Genomic DNA, 25,189 nt, shown 5'->3' with positions numbered 1-25,189 from the left:
TTTGTTAACATTGGCGCTACAGAGACGATAGTTACGCCAACACAGCCAGAGTGTCGTAAATTTTCCTTTACAGTCCTACTAGTGTAATGAATTGACTGCTGTCTAATATAAAGTTAAATTTGTGGACCGCAAATTGAATGGAGCAATACATTCCTACAACTCGGTTTTGGATCTCATCGTTTACAAGACAACCCCATCGCCCTGACCTTCACCACTGGCATCAGCGCCAGCGTTGCCATAACCATTATCACTGTTACTATCGCCGCGAGGGCTCGAATCTTTCTTGCGTCTTTTCATGACCACCTCAACGGCATAAGAGAATGCTGTTGCCGGTGCCTGGCCGCCCGGGTTGCTGGCCTGTAATGTGTCGATCAGGTCCTTCTGCACGTCGATCATTTCGCCCATCTTGCTTACCAGCTCATGGAAGCGCTGGTCCATTAATGCTATGAATTGCATCAACAGCACGCTCGTCGGGTCAACGGCGTCTCCGGGGCAGCTCTCTATTGAAGATATGGGGCGCTTGATACCACTGACTTGCTCGCTAGACACCGAAGTCAGCAAGGATGTTTGCGCCATCGACGGAATATGAATTGTTCTGGGCGATGCACTCGTATTAGCTGCGCTGTTCTCGCTCCTGGCGGCAGAGATGACTGGGTCTTCTGGATTCGAGGACAATGGAGCCTTCTGATTTTGCACCTGCCTCGCTTGTGCCGCATCGATGTTCTCGTGAGCAGCAGCGGCAGTGCACATGGTCTCCGCACGGGAAATCCCATTCGTAGTCGTCGTTGTGGACACCACTGGTGGTGTATCCGGCACTGTAGCAACCGCGGAGACAAGATCAGATTTCACGGTGCTGCGAGCATTCTCCTCCCTCGCCACTTCGTACTGCCGCCGATGTTCAATGGAGTACACCTCGCCATCCTTCAGGTGCGCCCTAGTGAAGTGCATCTTAAACTTCTGGGTGCGCATGGGCTTGTTGCAATTCGGGAACGTGCAGATGATGCCATTCTTGTGCTTGCTGCCCACCATCGTCGTCAGTCTCGCATGCTTGCTTTTCCGCTTCTGAATGGACTGCAACACATTTATGTATACTTGAGATCGTGTATAGAGCCCAGTGTATAGCGTATAGTGAAAGAGCGTTTTGTTTCTTTTTTCTTTAGAAAATGTGCATCCTAAAAAAAAAAGCATTTCCACCCGTTTGGACAAAACTGGGGGTCTTCAGAAAATGACGCAAAGCACAATTCAAAAGGCGTTTGCGTGCAGAAATGCGATAGCCAACAATTGCATTTGTGACGATATTTGCGATTCAAATCTCTAAGAGAAAAACATACAAATTTGCTACCAGCTTGCCTGGCTGCGGGAGCTCGAATCTCGCCGATGGCAGTAAATACTGCGTTTGCGACAAAATCAGCTACGCATCAACGCCGCTGTAGGGAGGTTTTGTTGCTGCACCTTCTTAGAAGTAGCTTTAAGAAACGGTGTAGCAGAAGATCTACGAAGAAGGGCTTTATGACAGCTTTGTAGCGGTGGTGTCGCTGCCACCTGCTTCGCTCGAGCCGAGTTTTTTAAGAAGTACACAGTTAAGTGGCGTCCCAGTCAGCGCGGCCGCCCTCCTAAAGTACGCTTCTATAAGCCCAAGCATGTACAGCGTCTTAGCACCCCCTTCCTTGGACCATTGCAATGTTTGTTGTTGTGATGTATTACCACTATGTTGGCGCGGCGCGCGATCTGATATCCATTTATATTTGGTTTGACGTCATTATTTGATTTTGTGATGTCGCAATTAGCAGAGACTCCAAAACGTTCTCTTCAACATGCGAGCGAATTAGTGTGACCTACCCCCCATAGTTTGCTACAGGATTTGTGCGAGCGGCATTTGGGATCTGCTATTTTTTCTGAAGGCCCCCACTTGAAGTAAGGGAAATGGTCAATTTAGTAGCCACTTTGAACAGCTTGCACACGTTGGTCGATATCATCAAAAGGAAAAGTCCAATTGAAACGTTACTTGCGCCATCGAAAAGAGCAGACACACAGTTATTTTTGCGATTTTTCACTGATTAAATGCTGTTGTTCTGTTGGATTTGTGGGGCTTGCAAGTTAAGCGCTACGTTTGACCGACTTGTCAGGTTAGTAGCTACATTTGACTTAATTTCATTATACTGCTCGATTCGTCTGATCGATCCAAGAAGGCTTAGGGTTAGGGATATCAAATCCTGTCTTCAGTCATATATTTTCACCATTTAAGTATTATAAGCAGTTTATAAACTGCTACAGCGTAAGCTCATGCCTCTTCAATTTCCGTCGCTGGCACCTGGCCAGCTTTCTTCTTCGTGAACGATACTGGTTTCCTCGTCTTGGTACGTCTATTTGACCCTTCTTCTTCTTCAAGAAGCGATCGCCTTCTTGTGCTCCCTCGTAGTGCTAAGCGCGGTTTCGTCAATATAAAAAAAAACTTGTACTGCCCCAATTTTGTGCTTTATCATGACCTTAGCTAGGCACGAGAACAACACTGCAAGATCGCGCTGTTCCACCTCGTTACGGAGCTTAGAGGAAGGCTGTGACGTTCTTAATGTGAGGGACGAGTGACGCTCCAGGAAGCGGCGCAGCCAGCCCTCCTCCATCGACAAGCCGCACACCAGCTGAGCCACCTGCTGCGCCCTCTCGAGAAGGTCGTGGCGGCCTACAGGGTGCCCGACCTGCTGCCTCCCAAGCTCCCAGTCTCGAGGGCTTTCGACGACATCTTCTGGTAGCATAGGATGCGGACCGCGGCGGTTGGGCTTGCGGAGAATCCCTTTCCGAGCTAGAGCGACGTACTACCTAAGCGTGCTATGGGAAATCTTGCTTTTGTCGCTCGTTGTCTTCGTAGTGGACCCTGAAAGCACCTCTTGAACGGCAGCGTCAAGTTCTGCGTCAGAATCAGGTGCTCGAAGCCTTCCCATTGAGCCAGGCTTGGAAATGGTCGGGAAATATCCAGATATAAAGTGCTTCAGGTTTTTACTTAGACGGAGCACTTGTAGTTATGGCAAATCAAATCAGTAACCGAATGGGTACATTGACGGTATTGGCTGAAAAATAGGTCGGCTACTAAACTGGCAGAAGCTACTAAATTGACCATTTCCCTTATTAAAGTTAAAATGCGAACTTAAGCCCATCGCCCCTACAAAAACCAAGATTGCCGAATAGTCGCGATATATTCACAAATCAAATTTGACTACTCGATACCCCAAAATACCAAATCTGCACCATTTTTAGCAATTAGCACCTCTAAACAGTCGCCCTCCACAATTTTATCGGGGTGGAAATGCTCTAAGAGCATTTTCATTTAAGTGTGTATATACGCTTGAATTTGCCGTCGTGAGCAAGAGCGATTTACGGAATGAATCTCTCAGCGAGAATAATGTATTTTAAAAATTTGAAAGAAGGCCTCACTGTGAAAGAAGTACATTTCAGTGAAACCTTATTAAAAACTACTTGAGTAAGACCAAACTACCGTTTTGTGAGACAGCGTAGGACGAATAGGCTACATTTTCTCAAAAACGTTTTTGACAAAAAGAATAATATATTGGCTCTAGTATGATAAATTGCACAATGGATTATGAAAAAAAAAAACTGTAGCCTGGCTGTCTTACGCCGAAATACCGCCTCCTATTGGGTGAAATTCTGGCAGTCAGTCTGGAGGCAAACACGGCGATCGTCAATCATCGCCCTCCACCTCCTTCTTCCTGCGTTCGAGACCGAGCACATCAACGGCGAGCCGTAAAGTTGGGAGAAGCCATCGGCGATGGCTGAATGGTTGAGACTGACGACACTGACGAAGTACCAACATGCGGAGCCTTCGTAAGAGTCGACGAACCGGACGCAGGAGCTGTGTCGTCACTGAGCATAGACACGTTGGACTCTTACTCAGCCTCGCTAGAAGCCTCAGCTTCACCTTCTGAGCAAGTGGAAACGGCTGGTCGTATAGAAGAGCTCAGCTGAAGACGACGAACCTTCTTACGCCGAGTACGGCGTCAGAACTTAGCGATACGAGATATCTCTTCATCAGACACAGTCTCGAGAGGAAGGCTCAAGCGCAGAATCGCACTGACGGTGTCATGTCCATTCTCTTCAGGCTGCGGACAAGCGTACGGCTGAGATGGAGGCAGGGCTGGTACACGGTGGTGAGGACCAACGGCTGTCGGAGACTTCGGATTCGCAAAACGCCGCATTAGCTGCGTAGGCGTCAAGGCAGCTGGCGGTGCACGATGAAGCTGAGTGAGAGTCAGCGTGGGCTGAGTCACAGCCGTCGTTGAGCTCCAAAGAGTCGCAACCGAGCTCACCAAGAGACTTGCAGAAGAAGTAGGAAGCCCCGACGACGTTAAATTCAGTGGTTGAGTACCGGAAGCAGCAGCGGACCCATCAGCAAAGACCGAAAGCGCCCGTGGGGCGTCTGGACGAGAATGAGTCACCAACACTAGCTGGCAGGATTCACCAGCGGGAAGGGTAAGAACTTCGGGAAAGCGAGACTCCAAGATGTGACACAACCGGGCATTCAGATGAAGGCCAGCAGGATCGAGTCCAGGAACGTCCAACCCAGCGCTAGCAGCAGCGGCCATGTGGGAATCATGCATCTGAAGAGTACCATTGCACCGGAGGATCCGCTTCTGGCGTCTCCCGCTGGCCAGCGATCACTAATTGGGCGTGCCTCAACGTTGGTTGCCGGTCCAGCTATAAAGCTGCACGGTTCCTGCAGCTGCTCGAAATGCTTAGCTACGATACCCTTAAGTGTTGTGTACGCCGTATTCTTCTCAGTGATGGTCTGGAGGAGAGCCGCAATTTTGGCGTCTCAATATAAGACTTGCTGGTAGTGAAGCTGGACTTGACCTAGCGCAGCCTCAGCTTTTCCCTGCTCAATCTCGGCAGCCCGAACGAGTTTTGCTTCACTCATATTTACGACTTTGCGATGTGGCTAGCGGACTGCGTGGCATCAGCCTCCTCACGAAACCCCTGGTGCCTCGCTGACGATAGCTGAGTCGACTTATCGACGTTCTCAACAGCAAGAGTGCCGAGCCCCTGAGTCAACGCGCGATTCTCGGCTCTGGTAGCTTGAGCATCAGCTTTAAGACCACCAATGACATGGGAGTAATCAAGAGCAGCATGCAACTTCCGAGCAAATGTCTAAGACATTAGGTTGCACGGATTTTTCAGGTCGAAACATACACTTTATAAAAAACATTGAGCACAAAAAGAAAGTGAGGCAAATCAAAAGTACTACCTGGTATGCTTTTACGACAATATTATTCATAAACGTACTTTGACAAGATCAAAGTTACTAAAAAAAACAGCGGATGGGCCTAGATCTAAAACAAGATCAAGAATCATATTCACCGCTCTTGGTCATGGTTAGGGTACTCTTACAAATCGTAAGTACATCGTAAAGAGAGTTGCCTTGGCAAAGTCACCGATTTCCTATAAGCTACATTTGTAGAAACTTTTCGAAATCAAACAGCTTGTACTTAAATGATACAAGACTCAATTTGATATTTTGAAATGCGTCGTGGTTAGTTAGTACACAGACACCGTGTTACAGCTCTTGAGTTTTGACCTTCATCATCACAAGCACATGTGTGCTTCTAAACAATACCAATGTTAGCTTTGATATTACTAGAGTACTTCGAAGTCCGTAAGTGGTACTTCCTCCGTCCGAAAATATAAGGCATGTTTTAGAGTTAAAATCGTTTTAGCGTCAAAAGCGCGTTTTATTGGTGTCTGATTGGTCTAAAACATGCGTCAAAGCACGGCGGTTCTTCTGGTGCTTTTCGCTCGCATTTTGAATGAGTGGTTGACGAGCTATGGTCGTTCCAAAACGGCCACATTCTTCATTTTTTCTTTTATTCTTCGCAACAAGTCCAGATGAGCTCTAACACCGACGGCGCGCGCTGTAAAAGGAAGAACCTCACGTCAGAAGAGCGTGCTCAAGTCGTCGCAGCTCTTCTGCGCTCAAGCGTAAACTTGCAGCCGCCCAAAGCAGAGTTCGCCGCCTGTGCAGTCCGTTTTAGCTGTAGCGAGCGCCAGATCGCGCGGCTGTGGCAGCGAGTGGCCCAGGATATTCATGAAGGCAAATCTATCAACTACTCCAGCGGCAGAAAGGGGAAAAGCGGCCGCAAGTCAAGGCTAACGGAGGAGTTCCGCCTCGACCTCAACCACGCCATCGCACTTACGCCGCTTGAAGACAGAACCAACATTCGTACTTTAGCTGACTCCCTCGGTATGTCTAAATCTACTCTGCATGACTATTTTCTCTCGGGGGTGTTCAGATGCCACACAGCATGCCTGAAACCGATGCTAAGTGACGAGCAGAGAGTTGCTCGAGTTCGGTTTGCCTCTGGATTTGTTCAGAAGACGGGAAGACATGGGCTGCAGATCGACAATATGATGGAGTATGTGCACCTGGATGAAAAGTGGTTTTATCAAGCTAAGGAGAAGCAGCGCTTCTATTTGGCTGAACACGAGGAGGATCCCCATACGACGGTCAAGAACAAGAATGATACCGTTAAAGTTATGTTTCTTGTTGCTGTGGCTCGCCCACGTTGGGATCCTAGGCAACATAAAGTGTGGGATGGGAAAATTGGCTTGTGGCCATTTGCTATCTACGAACCGGCCGAGCGTTCAAGCAAGAATCGGCCTGTGGGGACGTTGGAACTGAAGACATACGCAGTGACTCGTGACATCTATCGGCAGTGTCTTTGCCGGTCGGTCATTCCCTGCATTAAGGCCCTTTGGCCTTCGGGCAAGCGAGTCATCTTGCAGCACGACAACGCAAAACCCCATGTGGCTGCGGAAGTTCCTGCTTACTTGCGGCATGTGCGGAGGACGGGTGGAGGATGCGCCCTCAGCCACAACCTGCTAATTCTCTGGATTTTAATGCTCTCGATCTCGGCCTTTTTAGCCCCATACAGTCGCTCCAGCACAAGAAGAAGGCTAAAACTATCGAAGATCTGGTCAACAATGTCGACGAAGCCTTCAAGCAGCTTCATTACAGCGCTCTAGATAGAGTTTTCGTTTCTCTACAATCTGTGCTGATGGCTTCTAAGGACCCCGACGGAAGCAACAAGTACGCCATCCCCCATAAATTAGAGAGCCACGCTGACGGATAGGCCGTGGTCTTCTCCCGCAGTCCCTAGCTTGTAGTGACAGAATCTATCAGAAGGCAATAAATCTGCTAAGTTCGGCTGATACGAACCGAACTTAGTCTTATATTTTCGGACAGTGTTATGTGTGGCGCTGGTCTTATATTTTCGGACGGAGGAAGTACTACAGTATTAATTATCAGATTTCTAGGTAAAGTAGCTCGGAGCGATGGCTACATCTTCAATCACATCAAGCTGCGCCACAGAGAACTTAGTCTTCGTCTCCAGCCAGTTGTCCTGATGCGTGCGTTTAAAGTCCAGCAGCGTTTCCTTTACGGTCTTCTCCAGGAACGATATCGTATTGGAAGATCGCTTTATGTAGAGAAAACGCCCCAGCTCCTCGAAGATAGGTGGTACGAAAGCTGGTACGTCATGCGGGAATGCCAGGACGATCGCACTCAGGCTCAGCACGCTCTCCGTCATCGTCGCCTCGAGGTCTTGCAAGCGATCTTGCGCTTTCTTCAGCTCCTCGCTGGGGGCTCCTTCGGCCCGCAGGCGCTCGCAACGCCGTATCAGCTTCGGAAACTTTTCCCGTGCCTGACCCGCGCTCTCAACAAAGCGCACGCCCAGAGCCTCCACGGCTGCACGTTGTTCATTGTGGAGGAGACCCCGTAGAGCGTATTTTGCCATGGCTTGCACTTCTCGCTGTGTGTCCGTCAAGAATGAGCAGATAAAAGTATGCACCTGCTCCTTCAAGTCGCTAGTGAAGAAAACCCAGTGATAGAAGGCGAACGTCATTGTGAAACGCAGTACTGCACCGCGCGTCTTCCATGTTTGAGAGGTAGCTAAACCCGTCAGCAGCTCCAGCAACTGCGTCAACGCATTTTCGCCGGTCGTATCTTGTAGCACGAAGTACATTCGTAGCGACAGGGATACGGCTTCCGTGACGTTCTTCGCTTGAACGGCTACTTCTGCCTTCGGGTGCGATTGCGTCAATAGAGCAACTGGGAGTAACTCGTTAAGCACAGCAAGCATATCGCGTCCATTGCCATACTTTTCGCAGCACGATAGCCACTGCATTGCGGTTTCCTTCGCATGCAAATTGGTATCATTCTCGGGGTTGCTCTTTGTAGATTCGTTGTCCACGTTGACGGTGTCGATTTCGGTCGAACCACTAGCAGCCACAAGTTGACCCAGTGGCAACGCGGACTGGACAACAGGGGGGGGACTTGACCCATGAAGACGTGGAATTGGCGTAAGCGCCCAATAGAAACAGCATCTTTCCTGCACGGTCTCGGATTATCTTGTATTGATGGGCTAAGGCGTGCTCACGGATCACCTTGAGTACCCGTTCACCAAACTCACAAGCCAGTGTGTGGACTGCCCGGTCGGCCATTGATACTCCAGCCGCCAGCAAATGAACACCAACAGCTTCCACTAGTGCTAGCCATTTTGCTTGACGAGCGTAATCTTCAACTGTCGCTCGAGCGAGCGAATCTTCAGCTCAAAAAGAAAGTAATTCACGAGTGGGTCCAAATCGGGGATTCTTCCCGGTACCCGATCTAGACGGACGAGTGGCGAGATATACTACCTCTACCCATTGGTTCACTAACACCATACTCACTTGGGGAAGGATGACCTTGAGTACATGGACAACATCTGCGATATGGTTCGTGATGATCTTGTCGTCCGCATCGTCCAGCTTTGCCAAAGAATGGAGCAAGCCTGAAGTACAGTCCGCCAACGTTTTCAGCGCTGCCTGACGGTCCTCTTCAGCACTGTCGGCACCAATATTCTTGCTGGCCAAGCCTTTCAAAATTGTCATCATACAGCTTCCAAACAATGCCTTCGGGTTTTCCTCCACGAGCTTTTGTACCAACTTGACACTAGATAAGCTCAAGTTTGTAATCGAGTGACTTGATCGGTTGAGCAGGCGAACAGATGACAGAGGTGGAGCTTTCGGAAAAGACTGGGAGCTGCCCGAAATGTACCGGACAACTTCGTTTACACCAAATGACCAATCGCTTGGGGCTGAATTCGCATGTTGTCCATCTGCAGATGCCGCAAATTTGTTTGAGTACTTGTGGTTTTTCACAAAGGCATCCAGAAGAGCACGCATCGTACTGTCAGAGTAGATTAGCTCGTGAATAAGTTCCACACAATTAGCTCCGTCTTCCTTGCGATCGCGCTTTAGCACCTTCAGAAGGTGCCCGAAGATCTCCAAGGCAACCTGTCGCACCGGTAGCACTTCATTACTCAATTGCCGAACCACGAGCTTCCACACATCCACTGAAATCGCAGTCCTCGGTTGCAAGAATGGATAAATAGTCACCAAATGCATCAACTGGACCTTCCAATGCTCGGCAGGAGAGGGCTCCGCAGTCAAAAGGGCTTCAATAATGGGAGACCCCGCTTCCTGGGAGTGAACATATCGCCAGTTCGACAACAGCGACAAGAAAAAAGTTTGCAACTTCACCTCGATCTTCGCCTTGCTAACCTCGCCGTCAACATGCTTCACAATCGCACTGTTACTCTTCAAGAGCACCACAAGCACGCGCTTAAGTAGGACGTTGCGTCGCTTCCACAGATTTCTTCGGGCAAGCGGCAGTGAAAGCATGTGGAGTACACCAGAGACGTGCTCTTCCGTCAGTTGCGGTACATCACGGAGTCCGTCCAATTCTTCAATCTGTCTCGACTGGCAAAAATATATCCATCTAGTGTACAGCAGAGAGCATTCCTTCATTACTGCGGCGGCATTGGCTCGAACATCTTGGTAAGGGTTTCTCAGAAGCAACTCAACCTCCGTCAAAAGCGATTCGTAATGTTGGCGCGTGTCCTCGTCACTTTCCAGCTGCATAATTACATTGGCGAGTGCAAAGTGTTGCTGCACTTTCCGTTTAGCATAGAAAAACATACACTTTCTCCACCCAGCTCATTGCGAGGATAAGAGCGGCACCTTGCTCCCCACTTAGCTATACGTTCGACTTTTCCCGGTTAGGCAATGCGACGCAACGTCCCAAGCTCCGTCCATTCTGGAATACATGTTTTGAGCTTCTTTCATCTTGAACTCGTCCAGATGCTCCCCTCTCCAAATAAGAAGCTGGTGCGCGATATCCAAGAGCAGATCCCACACCTGGTTCTCCATTGCGCTCCCGCTTCCCTCCTCTCTCCAAAATACCATAGCACTGTGCACCCGATTCATCAGCGACCCTTTCAGAGACACGAAGTTCTTGTAAAGCTCGAGATTATTGCCCAGTGCCTTGAGCAGCAACGAGTGAGCACCATCCAAAAGCGCACCATTCGCTTGCACGGGTTCGTCTGTCAGCACATTTGAAGCACCTCGAAGTCCTTGGAATATTTGTTCCAGGAGGCGCGTCCACGAACGAACAGTGAGAGCCCTCGCGTCCCTTAAACGATCTAACTTGTCAATAGCACCAACAACGTGTGCTTGTAGCAATTTGAATCCGAATAAAAGTTCAGCTTCGTTTGGTTCATGCCACCTTACCGAAAGCTTGTTCCACGAAATACTAGCGCCCAAATACTGGAACGCTCCACTTTCGTTAGAGGTTGCATCTGCCCATTCTGCAGCTGGTAATGAGCGAAAGTCATGCGTATACACGCCAAGAAGACCAAAGAGCAAGTAGCGCAGAACAGTACCGGCAGCCTCATAAACTTCCTTGTCATCGTCGTTGCTCAGAAAATGTGCCAGAATCACTTCCAATTCATGTTGGTAGCGAAGTAAGATGCGGTCATCGGGGTGGCTGAAGCGCACTAGTCCACTGAGAATTCGCAAGTGCCACACTTTTTCGTTCGCCATCAAGCTAGAAACATCAATTCCAGACTTCGTCACGTGAAATTTATCCAGCACGAGCGCCATGAACTGTGAAATCGCGTCGGATGGATTTCCTTGCATGCAATTGAAGATCAGCATTGAGACTACCTTTCCTCCAAAATACGAAGTGTAGAATGCGTTGGATACGAAAGCCACTGTCTTCCGCAAGCCAAGAGTGTAGATCTCTGGGGACAGTTGCGCGAACAAAATGGCCAGCAAATTCAAGACTTGCAACACGATCGCATCTTCACTTCCGTCTCTCTTAGAGGCCTTCCCGTTTCTTCCCTTTTCAGCGTCTGTAGAAGGCGAAGCAGACCTAGCACTAGCGCGCGACTGGATAAACTGAAAACATCGATCCAGCACCGCAAGCGCCCATTCTTCCAAAAAGGGGCCGTTCCCCCACATTTCCTCATCCAGCTGGCTGTCCAACGCGCCCATTTCAGCAAACAAACTATTTTCCATGTCAGCAAACAACTGACTTGACAGTTCACCTCTCTGCTTTGTTGTCTGGAAATGGCCCTTCGCTGGGTCGTTCACGACAGGTAGCCACGAGAGCAAGTGGAAATAAAGCTGGATCGTCGCCTGTGTCTTCTTTTCATCGTTCGCATCGATCCCTAGTAGTGTAAGTTTCAAGATAGGCTTCAAATATGTGGTGAAAAACAATCCCGTACTTTGCGGGTGCCGTCCACACATTAGCTGCGGTAAAAACACAGCCATCGACGATATCGCAGTGACTGCCAGGTGGGAGTGACTCATGGCCAGTGGGTCAAGGGCCTTAAGCATCTCCTGCATCACGGGGGCAGAGCAGCGCGCAGGATCGATGCACAGAAGGATCTTCATCACGTACATGCACTTGGTTGCTACGCCACGGTTCTTCGAGTATATCCCCAGCAAGCACATTTCCAGGATTGCATCAACCACCTTGGAGATCGAATGCAGTTGCAAACGCTTTTCATCCTTCTTCTCACGGCTAAGCCGTTTCGCAAGTGCATTGCTTAAGTAGTACACGAATGTAGCCAGCGAATTCCCGACATTGGCAACATTAGAGGGATGCAAGAATGACTTCATCAAGCTCAGAACTTCCAGGAGATACCGAGTCGGAGCACCATCACTCTCGCCGTCTTTTGAATCGCGCAGGAGGTACACACACAGCCGCATTGCATACTGTCCGAAGCGTTTCGACCCGTTCATTGAAGTATACGCAGATGGCCACGACTGCGTTTTAAAGGGGGAACCAAGATCTGAAGGCAACTCCAACAAATCAGTCACTTTCGCGAACACGAACGAAAGGTATTCATCCAGCATCGTTGTGTTGGGATATCGCTTGGTAGCACGAGAAAGGATCTTCATCCAGTGACCATCCCATTCCGAACACCTCGAAACTAGCGACCACGTTGATAACCAGTCGGGAAGTAGCTCAAGTACTGCCTTCTCTGTCGCAGGTTCTTCGGACGTCGGTAAGGACACAAAGAACGAGAAGAAAGCCAGCGAACGGAAACACTCGTTCGTCTTCACATCCTTAATAGTCTCCCCGAACTCAGTCCAGAGCTCCAACACAAGCGGCACCGAAGGATCTGTTGCTCGAAAGAAACGGCGCGCCACCTCGGCACACTTGATCGTTGTATTGATAAGCTTTGCCAGATGGCTTTGTGAAGCTTGCTGAATGTATCCGGGCGACCGAAAGCAAACGCGCTCAATCGCGCGTTTCACCGATCTCCAATCAATCACGAGATCATCGCCCAACGCACCTTCTCGAAGCGGACGCTTCTTCCACTTCTTCAACAGCAAATGTAATGCCTTCACAGCCCGAACTTCCATGTCCACATCGATAAAAGCGCATGCACTACGCGTCCACAGCAGCTCCACCAACACGCTGATCAGCTGTATGTGCAACTCCAACGGCAGCTCATGATTCAGCTTGAAAAACGTGTCTATATCTCGAAAATGACGGTTCTGAATCACGTGTTCCTGTGCATTTTCACCACACAAACTCTCCAAGCAAGTAAGCGTTTCCTGCACAGCAGCATACGCACAGACAGACGTAAAGCAAGTTGTTAGTCAATGTGATCTCGCTCGCATTCGTCAACCTCTTATTAAAGTGTGAATTACCTGCATCCGATGCAGAAAGTCGCCGCGCTCAGTCCGCACCGTATCAGGGGTCACGTACGACGGCAGCAGTCCGTAGTACGGATGCGCGGTCTCCGCCGGCACGACGACAGAATTCGTGACCATGGTGGAAGATCGATAAGTGAGGAGGATCGTGCTATTTTTCACGAGTGGATTTTAGCCAATCATGTACTGATTGCTAAGCAGCATGCATTCCAAATTATATCAATGAGAAAAATGCGTGTGCGTTCTCGAACTACGTAAATACTACATGGAGCATCTACCTCATATTATTACGGCCCTCGTTCTGATACATGTTGTATTATACTACTAGTTTAATAACGTTGAGGTTCACCAGTAATAGTGCGCCATGTTGTTGTTTTTTACACCTTCGCTGTTGTAGTTGATCCATCCCTCTGTGATTCAATCTAGTGTCCGTATCACCAAAATAATACAATCTGCAGCCGTAAGAGTTCTAGAGTCTATGAAACGAGTTACTAGGAGGTGTAAATCTCTCTCTCTCTCTCTCTCTCTCTCTCTCTCTCTCTCTCTCTCTCTCTCTCTCTCTCTCTCTCTCTCTCTCTCTCGCTCTCTCTCTCTCTCTCTCGCTCTCATTCACTCTCGAAAATGAGAGCATCTCCCACGCTTGATAAATAGCAGAGCCCAACCAGACGTAACATTATAGACATAATTGGTAATTGATGACATTTCAGGTTATACCACTAGGAAGGTTCATGTAATAGTGGTCGTCAAACGACAGCGCGCCAGCGGCACGTGTGGAGACATCGATGCTTTTCAGAACAAGTGCATCTGAAAAATGTAGGCTTACTTCAGCTTCTAGTGATCTAATACGCGGCACAAAAAGCGTTAAATGCTCTTTGTGCCGCATATTAGATCACTAGAAGTTGAAGCAAGCCTAAATTGGATCGCTGGCTACAAGAATTAATCAGTAAAGCTCTATCCAAATTGGACCCCAGTCTAAGGAGACGCGACGGAATAATCTTGCCTAATGTCGCCAGTGGAGGCGGCATCAGGCACGCGCAGCCACTCGAGTCGCTCGGATGACAGTCGTGTCATTGACACTAAGCTCGCGAAGTGAGTATCTATGCGATCGTTCAAATTAGTGTACAAAAATAGTAATTCGACTCAATTTTGTGTCCCACAAAAACCGTTTGGATTTGCTGGGAGTGACGTAATAAGCACCACCTCTGCCCCTGATCAAGCTCTGACTCCTTCAGTATCGAATTCCTGAGCTTCGAGACGACGACGATGTCTGCGCCGAAGATGCTGTTGTTGCTTCTCGCAGCAAGCTTGATGGCACACGCCGCTGCCGAAGGCTTGAAATCCGTCATGGGTATCGTCAATACGAAGCGCTCCGTGAAGCTGGACCCGAGTGTGCAACACATTCCGCTTGACCCGGCAAACGCAGTGCTGCGGCCGCCCCCGGCACAGATCCCTGCGTCCTTCGACATCTTCGTTGGTCTCTCAGTCTTCCGTGACGGCTTTCGCTGTGGCAAGACCATCTTCACCGGGCTCAAACGCGCAAAGTACCCTGAGCGCCTCTTTTTCGGAGTGGTGGACCAGGTAAACGACGGTGACGAGCGCTGCCTCGATGAGTTTTGTAAGATGGCTGAGGCTGAGTGGCCCGACAAGGGATCGTGTCCTTACAAGGACCACATCCGCGTAGACGTACACCAGGCTTCCGAATCACGCGGCCCCACTCTTGCGCGCCACCAGCAGCAGAAGTTGATTCAGCAAGAAGAATTCTGTCTGCAGCTGGATGGCCACAGCATTTTCACGAACCTTTGGGACGAGAATCTGCTGGCTGAGTGGAAGCGCGTCAACAACGAAATGGCCGTGCTGTCCACGTACTTGCACCACATCCACGACTTCGTCAAGGAGAACGGCGACAACGCGCTTTCCGCTTCGTTGCCACATCTGTGCTCGACCGTGCGAGGGTCCAATGGTCTGGTACGTACTGTTGGCGCTAGTATGATTAGCAACTCCAAGTTCCCGCAGCTGGAAGCCCTTTGGGGTGCTGGCCTATCTTTTAACAAGTGTCATGCAGAGCGTCGTGTCCCGGTGGACTCGCATACGCTATGGATGTTTGACGGTGAGGAATTCTTGCGTGCGTCTCGGTTATGGACTAGTGGATACGACATGTACTCTCCCAGTGTGTTGGGTTCCGTTATCTACCACAACTACTCCAAGGTGCCTGCTCGCTTCGAACACATTACGGTGGATCCGCAAGTGAAGAAGCGCGAGAGCGAGATGGCTGTGAACCGCTTTAACCACCTGGTCGGTAAGCCCATTAAGGGCATGGTCGACACGTATGAGCTGGATAAGTATGGTTTCGGATCAGTGCGCTCTTTCGAGTCGTATCTGAAGTTCTCTGGTGTGACGTTCCAGCAAGGTGTGAACGATACCGAGTCGTGCGAGCAGCTCCACTGGGTACCGTATGAAAATGCGACGGAGGTGGAAACTTTAATGGGAAATGGTTGGAAGCTTCACGCGACGACAGCTGAAGCTGCCGAGCCCACCCCGCATCAACAGGTTGCCCAGGAGGTTGAGCAAGAGGGAGTAAAAACACAAATATTGAAGACCACGAGCAAGACTGTTCTACCACCGAAGGAACAGGCAGTTGTCGATGATGATCCGCACGCTGAAGTTGCAAGACATGCTGCAGACGCCCACGCCGAGAATGGTGCAGACATTGGTGAAGATGAACAAATGGAGGAGGCGAAAGCGCGATTGCGGCAAGAAGTGGTGGACAATCGCACAGCTAAGGGCCCCTCCACCGCTCCAGTTTGGTTCTTCCTGTTTTTTGTCGTGGTTGCCCTGTTCGTGACACTTTCAAATGACAGCGTGTCGCGCTCAATCCGGCTGACATTTTGTGCCAGTGCGCCACACATGCACAGCAGCAAAGAATAAGTGCTGACAGACAATTCGAAGTGACTTTTCTTTAGACGTCTCCAACGGTATTTCTTCAATACACAATTAGGTAGCAAAAGCCCGGTAATGTTGTTTACTTCAGTTGTTCTAGCAGAGAGGCCAGGGCCTGCTTAGCGTTGGTATTGAGGGCTTCGCCGTCCGTCTCCTGGACACGTTGAAGGGCCTCAAGAGCGCTGTTGTCACGGCACCAGTCCAAGTTCTCGGCGTTTGAAATCACAGCGCTCTCCAGTGCGAGCAATGCGTTGGTCTGCAACAACTCCAACGCCCCACTGGCAAGATGCTGTACCAGCATCGCCAGCCCTCCAGCCTCAACCACGAGTGACTGACTCGCTGCATTAAGGTGCACACTGTGATGTACAGCCCACGCAGCGCTGCTGTTGACGTCTTCGGTGAAAACAGGCGACAGCAGCAGCACAAGAGCCGGTAGCGCACCACTCTCACGTACCAGGTCCTGTGCATCAATATCTCGTCCAGAGAGGATGTTTCCTAACGCAAAAGCAGCAACACTGCGTAGCGAGTCGCTATACTCGTCTTCAAGCAACTCGCCTATGCGCAGCACGCCGTCCTGGTCAATGATCTGGCGGCGGCCTTGGGCACTACTAGCGATATTAGCCACACAAGTGCAGGAGGCTCGCTTAATAGCTTCATGCGAGCTCGTCAGCATGCTCAAAGCTGCACTCACAACGTCAGGAGAAGAAACAGCGCCAGCAGCAGTCGGATCCAGTGCCAAATTGCCCAACGTGAGGCTTGCAGCTGCCTGCAGTCGTGGATCCGTCTGCGTCAAAAACGGGGTCAGGATCTTCGGTGTGCCCAGTCTCAGGAGCTCCTGGGCAAGTAGCGTGTCCGTCGACAAGCGGATGAGTGCCAGGAAGGCGGGCACCAGCAGATCGGACCAGATGATGGTGTCGCTGTCCTGTAAAAGGCTCAATAGCGTCTCCAATGCGTCGCTATCCACGATATTAAGTGCATGGCGCTCCCTGACTGTCTTGTCCAACGAATCGCTTAGCTGCAGAGAATTGATAGCAGCTACACGGTCGCTAGTGGACGTTTCTTTAGCTTTAAGCGCCTGCGCCAGGTCGAAGATGCTGCTGGACGACGTCGAAAAGCACCGTCCTGCTGCGAGTGGCAGATGAAAGCTGCATGGCAGCACGGGGGAGTTGCTTGTAGATGGTGCAGCAAACAACCTACTCGTGGTGGCCGATGCTGATGGGAGCTTACTCCAGCGACGCGCCGAGGCCGCCACTCGTCGAAGCTGCGTTCGCACCATGTCCAGCGTTCTCCGAGTCAACTTCGTCACTATGTCACTAAACTGAAAATACTTCAGTAATTTCCTGGACGAGCAACAAGCATGGGCAAGAATCGCCACAGCAAAGACCGGCTGTTCATCACGCAGACCGAGCACAAATATCTTTATGGCGGCAAGAAGCAGGAGATCCGCCGCGCTTATAAGCGTGCGTTTGCCTGCACCCCTCTCGTCTAGAATTGTTTTCTATATGCTCAGATCTGCTATCGTTGTTGTAGGTCTGCCATTCAACTGCTGCGCCATCACTCTTTGTCCCTTCACGGTACAGTTTGCTGCTACCCTCGATCTTCCATCTTGTACACCCCTTAAACTCACTGTGTGCGTTTCTAGAACCCGGTGTGTACACGCGAGGGTCATTTGTTCGACCTGGAGGCAGCCGTCCCATTCGTTAAGGAGCACCATATCGTACGTCCTGGAGCTGCGATCACATGTAAAAATCCCCAATTAACTACCATTAATTTGTATTCGTATCTGGTAGAACCCTGTGACGGGCAAGCCGCTGGCGTTGAAGGAACTCATTCAATTGCACTTCGGCAAGAATTCACAAGGAGAGTATTTCTGCCCTGTGACCTACAAGGTCTTCACCGACAACACCAAGATTGCCGCAATTGCGACTACGGGCAACGTTTTCTGCTACGAGGCCATTGAAGAACTCAACATTAAACCCAAGAATTGGACGGTGCGACAGCTAATATCCCCTCAGATTTCAACAAGGGCTTGTTTTCTAATGACATTTTCTGGACGTATAGGACCTCATTTCTGGCACCAAGTTTAAGCGCAAAGATATTATCATTCTGCAAGACCCGCAAGACCCCTCTAACCGCGAAATCGAAAACTTTGAGCATTTACGACGTGCCAAGGCGAGCGAAAATGTGCGTGACGCATGTAAATGCACACTCTGGCAGCGACGATTGGATTTAATTACGAGCTGGTACGGTTTTTTATGGTGCAGAATGCCTCAACAGCGGCCGGAGCTCGGAATATTCGCACAAATGCCGCGACAGATCGCATTCTCCAAGAAGTACGGCGATAACCTTAAAACCACGTGATTGCAATATTGGTGAAGGCAGATATATATTAATGCTTTTTTTTTCGTTGTAGCTGGAAGCCAAGCGAGTGGGCCAAAAAGAGCTTGCGGACAAGATCAAAAGTGGAGCTGATGGCGTGAGTGAGAAGGACAAGATTGTGGCTTCACTGACTCACAGCAACATTTCCAAGGAAGAAGAAACAAACGAAGTGGCGGGCTCAGGGAAGCTGCAGTACTCGCAATTTACAGCAGGCGAATGCTCAAGCTCATTCACGTCCAGCGTGAGAGCTCCTGTGACGAAAAATGCGATGGCGCTAGCCTCTGAACAGGAGCTCCTTGAACGAAGATGGCAGGCTGTTCGAAAGCTGAAGAAGAAGGGTCTTGTACGGCTCGAGACAACTATAGGCAACATCAACCTGCAGGTGGATTGTGATTTCGTTCCACAGACAGCCGACAACTTTATGAGCCTGTGTCAAAAGAAATACTACGACGAAGTCCTATTCCACAGAGTCATAAAGGGATTTATGATGCAAGGAGGAGACCCGACGGGTACAGGCCGAGGTGGCGACTCCATTTGGAAGAAGCCATTCCGTGATGAAATCGACAGTCGATTGGTAAGAGTACAAAGCCTGGCCTTGAGAGTGTAGCTCTTTATGTAACGATGTTTGTTATGTGCGTGGTTTATGCAGTCTCACGACTCAAGAGGTGTGCTGAGTATGGCGAATTCCGGACCAGGGACGAACAACTCGCAGTTTTTCGTCACTTTCAACGCATGTCCGCACCTAGACAAGAAACACGCGGTATTTGGCCGAGTTGTAGGAGGCATGGAGGTGCTGGATGCCATTGAGTGCGTGGAGACTGGAGCCGATGATCGTCCGATCGTGGATGTGCACATCAAGAGCGTCCACGTATTCGCCAACCCGTTCCAAGAGTATGAGGAAGCTCTAGCGCAAGGCTTGGATGTTGTACAAGTTGCGAAGGAAAAGGCGATTCGGGAGGCAAAACCAAAGGTGCAAGGAACTGTTTTAAAAGTAGGCAGCAAGTGGGTTGCCTATGACGATCTGGGTGAAGTTGACGTGGCAAGCATTTCCACCAGTGAAACTACCAAGGACGAAAACGTTGGGAAGTATCTGCAGACCAATGTGGCCGCCTCATCGAAGAAGCGATCTTTGGAACCAGCGATGCCTGTTGCGATTGAAAGCAAGAAGAAAAGCAAGAAGCAATCGTTCAGTGGTTTTGGCAATTTTTCTCAGTGGTGATCAGAGATGCACAAACGTATAGATAGCTCCAGCATGATAGATAGACTTTGAAACGGAAACGGGCAGCGTAAACGACGCTTTCTGCCAGTGAACAGTCGAGATAATCGCAACATGGACAAATACGTGGTGGAGAAAGTCATTGGCGAAGGCACGTACGGCATTGTGTATAAAGCCAAGGAAAAAGTATGTTTGCGTCGCTTTGCTTGAGTGTTTTGTGTGAACTCATGCATCGCGCGTGGGATTCAGGCCAGCGGTGACTACGTTGCAATCAAGAAATTCAAGTCGACTGGTGGTAATTCGGCGCATACAATCGATGCGTCTGTAGATTTTGGTAGCAGCGCTTAACAGTTTAGCTACTGCTGTAGACGAGCAGATGTCGAAGCGGGAGATTCAAGCATGCTCAATGCTCAGCCACCCCAACATTGTGTCGTATCGTAACAGTTTCCGACACGAGGGCTTATTGCACCTAGTATTTGATTATGTGTGCGGAGGCATGGTGAATGTACGAGCGATGATAAAGTTTTGATGCTGGTCGGCGCCCAAGCTCATTGCTCTTGAAAGCTTCTGTCCAAAAACAAAAAAGGAGTAAAACCACAGGAAACCAGAAGAATTATTTTTCAGCTGTGCAAGGCTCTGGAATACTGTCACTCCAACCGCATCATTCATCGAGGTAAGCACTCGTGGGACGGTGAATTCTTGTGCTGGATGATTGCAATTTATCGTGTAAATGATAAATTATGTAGATGTTAAGCCGGACAACATTCTTATCGATGAAAACGGTGACATCAAGCTGTGCGACTTTGGTAAGTCGATCATCAGACTGGAAGACTTGCATAGAACCACAAGATAACATTGTAGTGTAGGCGTCGCACGAACTGTGCAATTTGAAGGTGACCCGCTATCAGACTACGTGTCAACGCGTTGGTATCGTCCTCCAGAGCAGGAGTTGCGGTAGGTTTGCGGTGAAGAGGTTCTTTCACCAAGATACCTATAACCGGTGAATTTTGTTAGTCTTGACCGCTATTCATTTGATGCCGACGTTTGGAGCGTCGGCTGTGTTCTCATGGAACTGCTAACGGGTCGACCACTCTTCCCGGGAAATACCCAAATCGAACAAATGTAGGTGCTCCTATCTTCCGTTTTGCCTGTAGCGCAGCATCACTGATTTTTAGTACTCAAATGTGCACAGTAACCTCATTCAGAGATACCTGGGCCCCCTCCCGGCCGCACTTCATGCTAGAGTACCACGAGGTGTCACCTCTGTTCAAACAGCATCCAAATCTTATCAGGAGTTGCTAGGCGAGCGACCTCTTCCTGAAGGAACGTTGGATTTTCTCGTCAACACTTTGCAGCTTGAGCCAAAGCTTCGCTTGTCGGCTAAACAGTGCCTTGAGCACCCGTTCTTGAAGCCATTTAGAGATGCAGAACTTAGAGATCGTGAAAAAAGACGCCGTTCAGGGCGAGCATCTCGTCTGAGAGATGACGAAGGTATTGAGGAAGACATACCAGGCGAGAAGCAGACATCGCATCAGAGAGAATTTAAAACTGACCAAAATGTTGCTGGTAGTGAGAGCCCCATCTCATCTTACAAGTCCTGTGTTGCCTTTATCAAGGGTGAAGAAAAGGAAGCTTCAAGTGTAGCCTCGGCAAAGTCAAAACATTCCCGGTGTTTGAATGGCCGAACCCCTAACACACACGATAACAACACCGACTGGGACAGCGATGACATCCAGGAAATCATTGAGACAGAGGAGGTCGATTCGTCGTCGCACTTTCGGATTCGACGGCTCATGGACAGCATCAACAACGACTGCAAGTTTCAGGACAACGCTCCTGCATCGAAAGGCGCCACTCGGCGCAGATCACTTACCGCCTCGGCAAAGGCAGTCATCGACCCTTTGGACGGTGATAGTTGCTATGACGACGACTTTGAAGAATATCACCACGGATACGAGTAGACAACAACAAAAAACTTTGTGTTTTTGCGGAAAACCCAGTTTTACCTCCTTTTATATTATACTTTTCATTTTGCGAATTTTACTGTTTCTGCGGGTAGTTCTTTTTTAAATCGTACTGTTTCCGCGCTTTGATATTTCAGAATTGGCTAAGATGGACGTGATCCTCACTCGCGCCGGGCTCAGCGCCTCTCAGCAGCGCTCGCTGTGCTTCGACGCTGCTAAAGATGAGGTGAAACAGACTGAGTTAAAGTTGACGGACGCAATTGTGTCGCTAAAGCGACTACAGGACGTGGTGCGTGTCGCACGAGACGTGCACAATACACAGAGGTCTGTCGTAACGCTACCTCCTGATGCGGAGGCGTCTGTTAAAGAGATGGCGCAGTCCAGCGCACAGATAGGTCCAATACTGCAAGATATCCAGTGCATGCTGAACGCGTTCACTATTTCTAGTCGATCACGCGGACCATCGGGATATTCGACGGAGGAAGAAGACGAAGAACAAATGACGTTGTCAATGAACGAGGGCAGAGCAAGGCAACAGTATTTAGGGCCTCCATCTTCAGACTCGTACCGAGCTTCGGGTTTAGGGTCGCCCGGATGGTCCATGAATCCGCGTACGAGTGGCCCTAAGTCAGCTGCAGCACCGTCGTTCTTTAGGGTGCGTGACCAAGGGAGAACCGTTGAGCCGACACCTCGAGCGGTTTCTGGTTCACAGAGGACGAACGCAAGCTATGACACTGCATCAGACGGGGTAGCATTAGGTGCGGAACATGTTGGTCAAAAGCGACGCGCTACTAGTCTCCCGCCTCCAGTTGCGCACTCTTTTTTAAGGCCGACTACGGGAGCAGACCTATTCATCCGTCGTGAGCTCGAACGACAAAGTATTTGGCCACGACACGGCCAATATCAGCTCCTTCACAGCAGACCACGCTCCCCGGTACAGCAAAGTGAAAAGAAGGTGGCACAAGTGATCGACGGCCTGCAAAAGCGATTGTCCAAGCTTTCAGACGAAGGGCAGGGCAACATCTTTTCCTCCAGTATTAAGTCTGCACTGAAGGTAGCTCGACTAACGCAAGTAAAAGGTGAGGAGGCTAGTGTTCAGATCGCTGTTAACGATGCTCGTTCTGCTGCAAGTGAGCTGCTAGATCGGGACCTCAGCTTGCCCGATACCCTCGATCGTTTTGAAGATATACGCCAGATTCTGGCTGTGGTCGTTCGTGCTGCTACGGAGACGAATGGAGAAATGGAGGGCTCAGAACTGCGTGATCTACTTGACCTTCTCAAAAATCTTCAAGACACCTTTCCTGGATCGGCTGCGCGCTTTAAATGGTACGTAAGCTTGACAACAAATAACTGTGTTAGATTGGTATTGATGATGCCAATTGCTCGCAAATTCTTGTGTACAGGTGCAGTACTCAGCTACGCAAGTTTATCACGCAAAAGTACAAAAGACCTGAGCATCAAGCTGTGACTGACAAAGAGAGGCTGTCATCGGCTCTAGCTGAGACTCGGGGATGGGAGACTGTGAATGACTACACCGCTTCGAGATTCGGAGACATCATGACATTCGTGTCGGAAATTCTTGAGGGGTCATACGAAGGATGGGAGCCACGAAAGGATTATTGTCTTGCAGAACTGATCGGGATCATGATTATTCGGCTGGGCGCTTTTCGAGATAGTCATGTTCAGCAAGGGCGCCTGTTCGACGTACACGGGTGGCTGGCTGTACAAGATGTCTGGGGCTTCCTTTTCACCGTCGCTTGACCTGAAGTCAGTTCCTCCCCCGCATATGACGAGAGTATATGTGACGCCAAATCAAGGATTCCGCGCAATGGAAGACGTCGAAGAAGGATTCGACCGTCTTTCGAAGGCAAAAGCGTCTAAGTCCTTTGAATTTCTTGCGATAACGTCGTACACTTTTCTCGCCACGGCTCTCACAACTCAGAACCGAAAGCTGCTGCCAATCAACGAGCTTATTCGTTTTAACGAGAGCCTCCAGTTTTTGAAGGAGCTCAACATTGAAGGAGAAAGCTGGGCAGTCCTGCAGTCGTATCAAGTGCTCGAGAAGATCCTCTACCTAATGCGTCTGCTTATTCACCAGCATCCAGAATACGTGGAGATATCTGGCGGGTACGCTTTTGCGCTTGGTTGAGTTTGTTCTGTTGCCGCTGTGTTACTAAATTTTCTGCTCCATATTTTTTGTCTCCAGTACCGTCGACGCACTGTTAACACTGTTCCCGCCTTCGAAGCGGCCGGTATTCGTGTATCCAACCAGCGCAACCGTACCAGAATCTAACCCCGATTCTGGCAGCGACACTTTTATTGATGAGCTTATCGACGACTAGCGAGGCTACGTGCTAATCGTGATCCATGGCGATATGGTGTTTTACATTTTCAGCGAGTACAGTGGTCTAGTAAGTTTGTCATTTTAATGGTATGCATAACCCAGCACGATCTATCTCATCAGTTCTGCGCAATAATTCTGGCTTTGATCTTTCGTGGTGGTAACGCTCTGCAGTCTTGGCGGTACTTGCACCGCGGTAGGCTACGTCTACACCTAACGTAGATGTAGAATCATTCTGACAGCTTAACCTCGCAGCTACGCCGCGTAGTACGCGTGCAGCAAAACAAACTTCAAGAGTACGAACTGCTTCGAAAAGTATGCTACATGTACATGTACGGTGCTACAGCTACCGGTACGACTTCCATCATGCACAGTTACGCGCCGTGAACGGCAGTGTAGTTGTAGTATACTTGGTTCTCGTACTCACTATCGCAGTACGGGAACTCAGCGTCCGAATCCGTCGGCGCGAACAGCGTCTTGCCGTACGTGTACGTCACGTAGCAGCCCAGGAAACCGCACACAACCACGACAATCAGCGCCTGGATCTTCTCGTACAGCGGGATCTCGTGCCACAGCTTCTTGAGCAGGAAGATAATGGGCAGCAGAATACTGATCAACGTGATGCACGAGGCCCCCACGAAGTCCACCAAATCGGAGAAATGGTCCTTCAGGATTATCGATAGGATGACTAACACCACAATGATGGCGACACGCAGGATCACGTACTTGATGGCGTTGATTCCACGATACTCGGCAGCTTCCGCCTCAGCATCATCAAAGTAAGGGCCCTCGGCGTCTGCGTTGGAGATGTACGACATTTTTGACGAGCGGCGATCGTCGCCGTTAACGGCGTCCTTACCGGGTGTGTTGGCAGCGGCGTACGAAGAAGCCCCGTAGGTGAGAGCATTTTCCACATCGTCCTCCTGCTTTTGGTGCATTTTTAAAACTAAGCGTTCAGCGAGGTAGAAGGCCGGGTTCAGGATGACCGAGAAGGCGATCGTAATGTGCAGCTGCACGAAGAAGTAGGCCATGACGACGGCGCCCCAGTCCGACTACCGATGTACCAATCATGCGCATGATTTTCAGTTGCTTCTTCTCGAACTCGTCCTTCTTCTCTGCACTTGCAGTTTCGATCATCGCCTTCGTCATCGTACCAGTGGCAATGTCCTTCAGGTCTTGTTCCTTGAAGACGTTCAACAGCGCCCATTTATACGTCTGCCAATCCTTGCCGTTCCAGTTTTTCGGCACTCCATCGCTTGTGTACTTCATCGGTTTAGTCATCGTCACTAACCGAACAAA

General features: G+C 49.8%; 7 protein-coding genes across 7 annotated transcripts; 3 read left to right on the top strand and 4 right to left on the bottom strand.

Annotated features, from left to right (window-relative positions):
* Positions 1-180: 180 nt before the first annotated feature.
* On the bottom strand, positions 181-2,753 carry PITG_18749 (uncharacterized protein; the record flags this gene model as incomplete). Its single annotated transcript, XM_002997348.1, has 4 exons — positions 181-1,071; positions 1,705-1,728; positions 2,312-2,421; positions 2,540-2,753. 4 exons carry the CDS (start codon positions 2,751-2,753, stop codon positions 181-183), a joined length of 1,239 nt encoding a protein of 412 aa, XP_002997394.1.
* Positions 2,754-7,316: 4,563 nt separating this feature from the next.
* PITG_18748 (uncharacterized protein) lies at positions 7,317-13,173 on the bottom strand (the record flags this gene model as incomplete). Its single annotated transcript, XM_002997347.1, has 5 exons — positions 7,317-8,337; positions 8,384-8,612; positions 8,667-10,030; positions 10,118-12,954; positions 13,051-13,173. 5 exons carry the CDS (start codon positions 13,171-13,173, stop codon positions 7,317-7,319), a joined length of 5,574 nt encoding a protein of 1,857 aa, XP_002997393.1.
* A 1,127-nt stretch (positions 13,174-14,300) lies between these two features.
* On the top strand, positions 14,301-15,978 carry PITG_18747 (GlcNac transferase; the record flags this gene model as incomplete). The annotated part of the gene is made up of 1 exon (XM_002997346.1): positions 14,301-15,978. The coding sequence occupies one exon, from the start codon at positions 14,317-14,319 to the stop codon at positions 15,976-15,978; it is 1,662 nt and encodes a 553-aa protein (XP_002997392.1).
* A 94-nt stretch (positions 15,979-16,072) lies between these two features.
* Positions 16,073-17,298, bottom strand: PITG_18746 (uncharacterized protein; the record flags this gene model as incomplete). Its single annotated transcript, XM_002997345.1, has 1 exon — positions 16,073-17,298. One exon carries the CDS (start codon positions 17,264-17,266, stop codon positions 16,073-16,075), a length of 1,194 nt encoding a protein of 397 aa, XP_002997391.1.
* A 49-nt stretch (positions 17,299-17,347) lies between these two features.
* PITG_23142 (peptidylprolyl isomerase) lies at positions 17,348-19,588 on the top strand (the record flags this gene model as incomplete). The annotated part of the gene is made up of 8 exons (XM_002997344.1): positions 17,348-17,450; positions 17,521-17,564; positions 17,633-17,707; positions 17,781-17,981; positions 18,052-18,174; positions 18,255-18,323; positions 18,404-18,943; positions 19,019-19,588. 8 exons carry the CDS (start codon positions 17,348-17,350, stop codon positions 19,586-19,588), a joined length of 1,725 nt encoding a protein of 574 aa, XP_002997390.1.
* Positions 19,589-19,699: 111 nt separating this feature from the next.
* On the top strand, positions 19,700-21,546 carry PITG_23141 (cyclin-dependent kinase, putative; the record flags this gene model as incomplete). The annotated part of the gene is made up of 9 exons (XM_002997343.1): positions 19,700-19,771; positions 19,835-19,880; positions 19,954-20,084; positions 20,150-20,258; positions 20,332-20,391; positions 20,452-20,539; positions 20,600-20,707; positions 20,778-21,154; positions 21,218-21,546. 9 exons carry the CDS (start codon positions 19,700-19,702, stop codon positions 21,544-21,546), a joined length of 1,320 nt encoding a protein of 439 aa, XP_002997389.1.
* A 2,718-nt stretch (positions 21,547-24,264) lies between these two features.
* On the bottom strand, positions 24,265-24,921 carry PITG_18744 (amino acid/auxin permease-like protein; the record flags this gene model as incomplete). Its single annotated transcript, XM_002997342.1, has 1 exon — positions 24,265-24,921. The coding sequence occupies one exon, from the start codon at positions 24,919-24,921 to the stop codon at positions 24,265-24,267; it is 657 nt and encodes a 218-aa protein (XP_002997388.1).
* Positions 24,922-25,189: the final 268 nt, after the last annotated feature.

Source organism: Phytophthora infestans, genomic scaffold (genome assembly GCF_000142945.1).
Source record: "Phytophthora infestans T30-4 supercont1.76 genomic scaffold, whole genome shotgun sequence".
Lineage (NCBI taxonomy): Eukaryota > Oomycota > Peronosporomycetes > Peronosporales > Peronosporaceae > Phytophthora > Phytophthora infestans.
The sequence above is the reverse complement of the archived record's forward strand: the minus strand, read 5'-3'. Positions and strand labels throughout refer to the sequence as shown.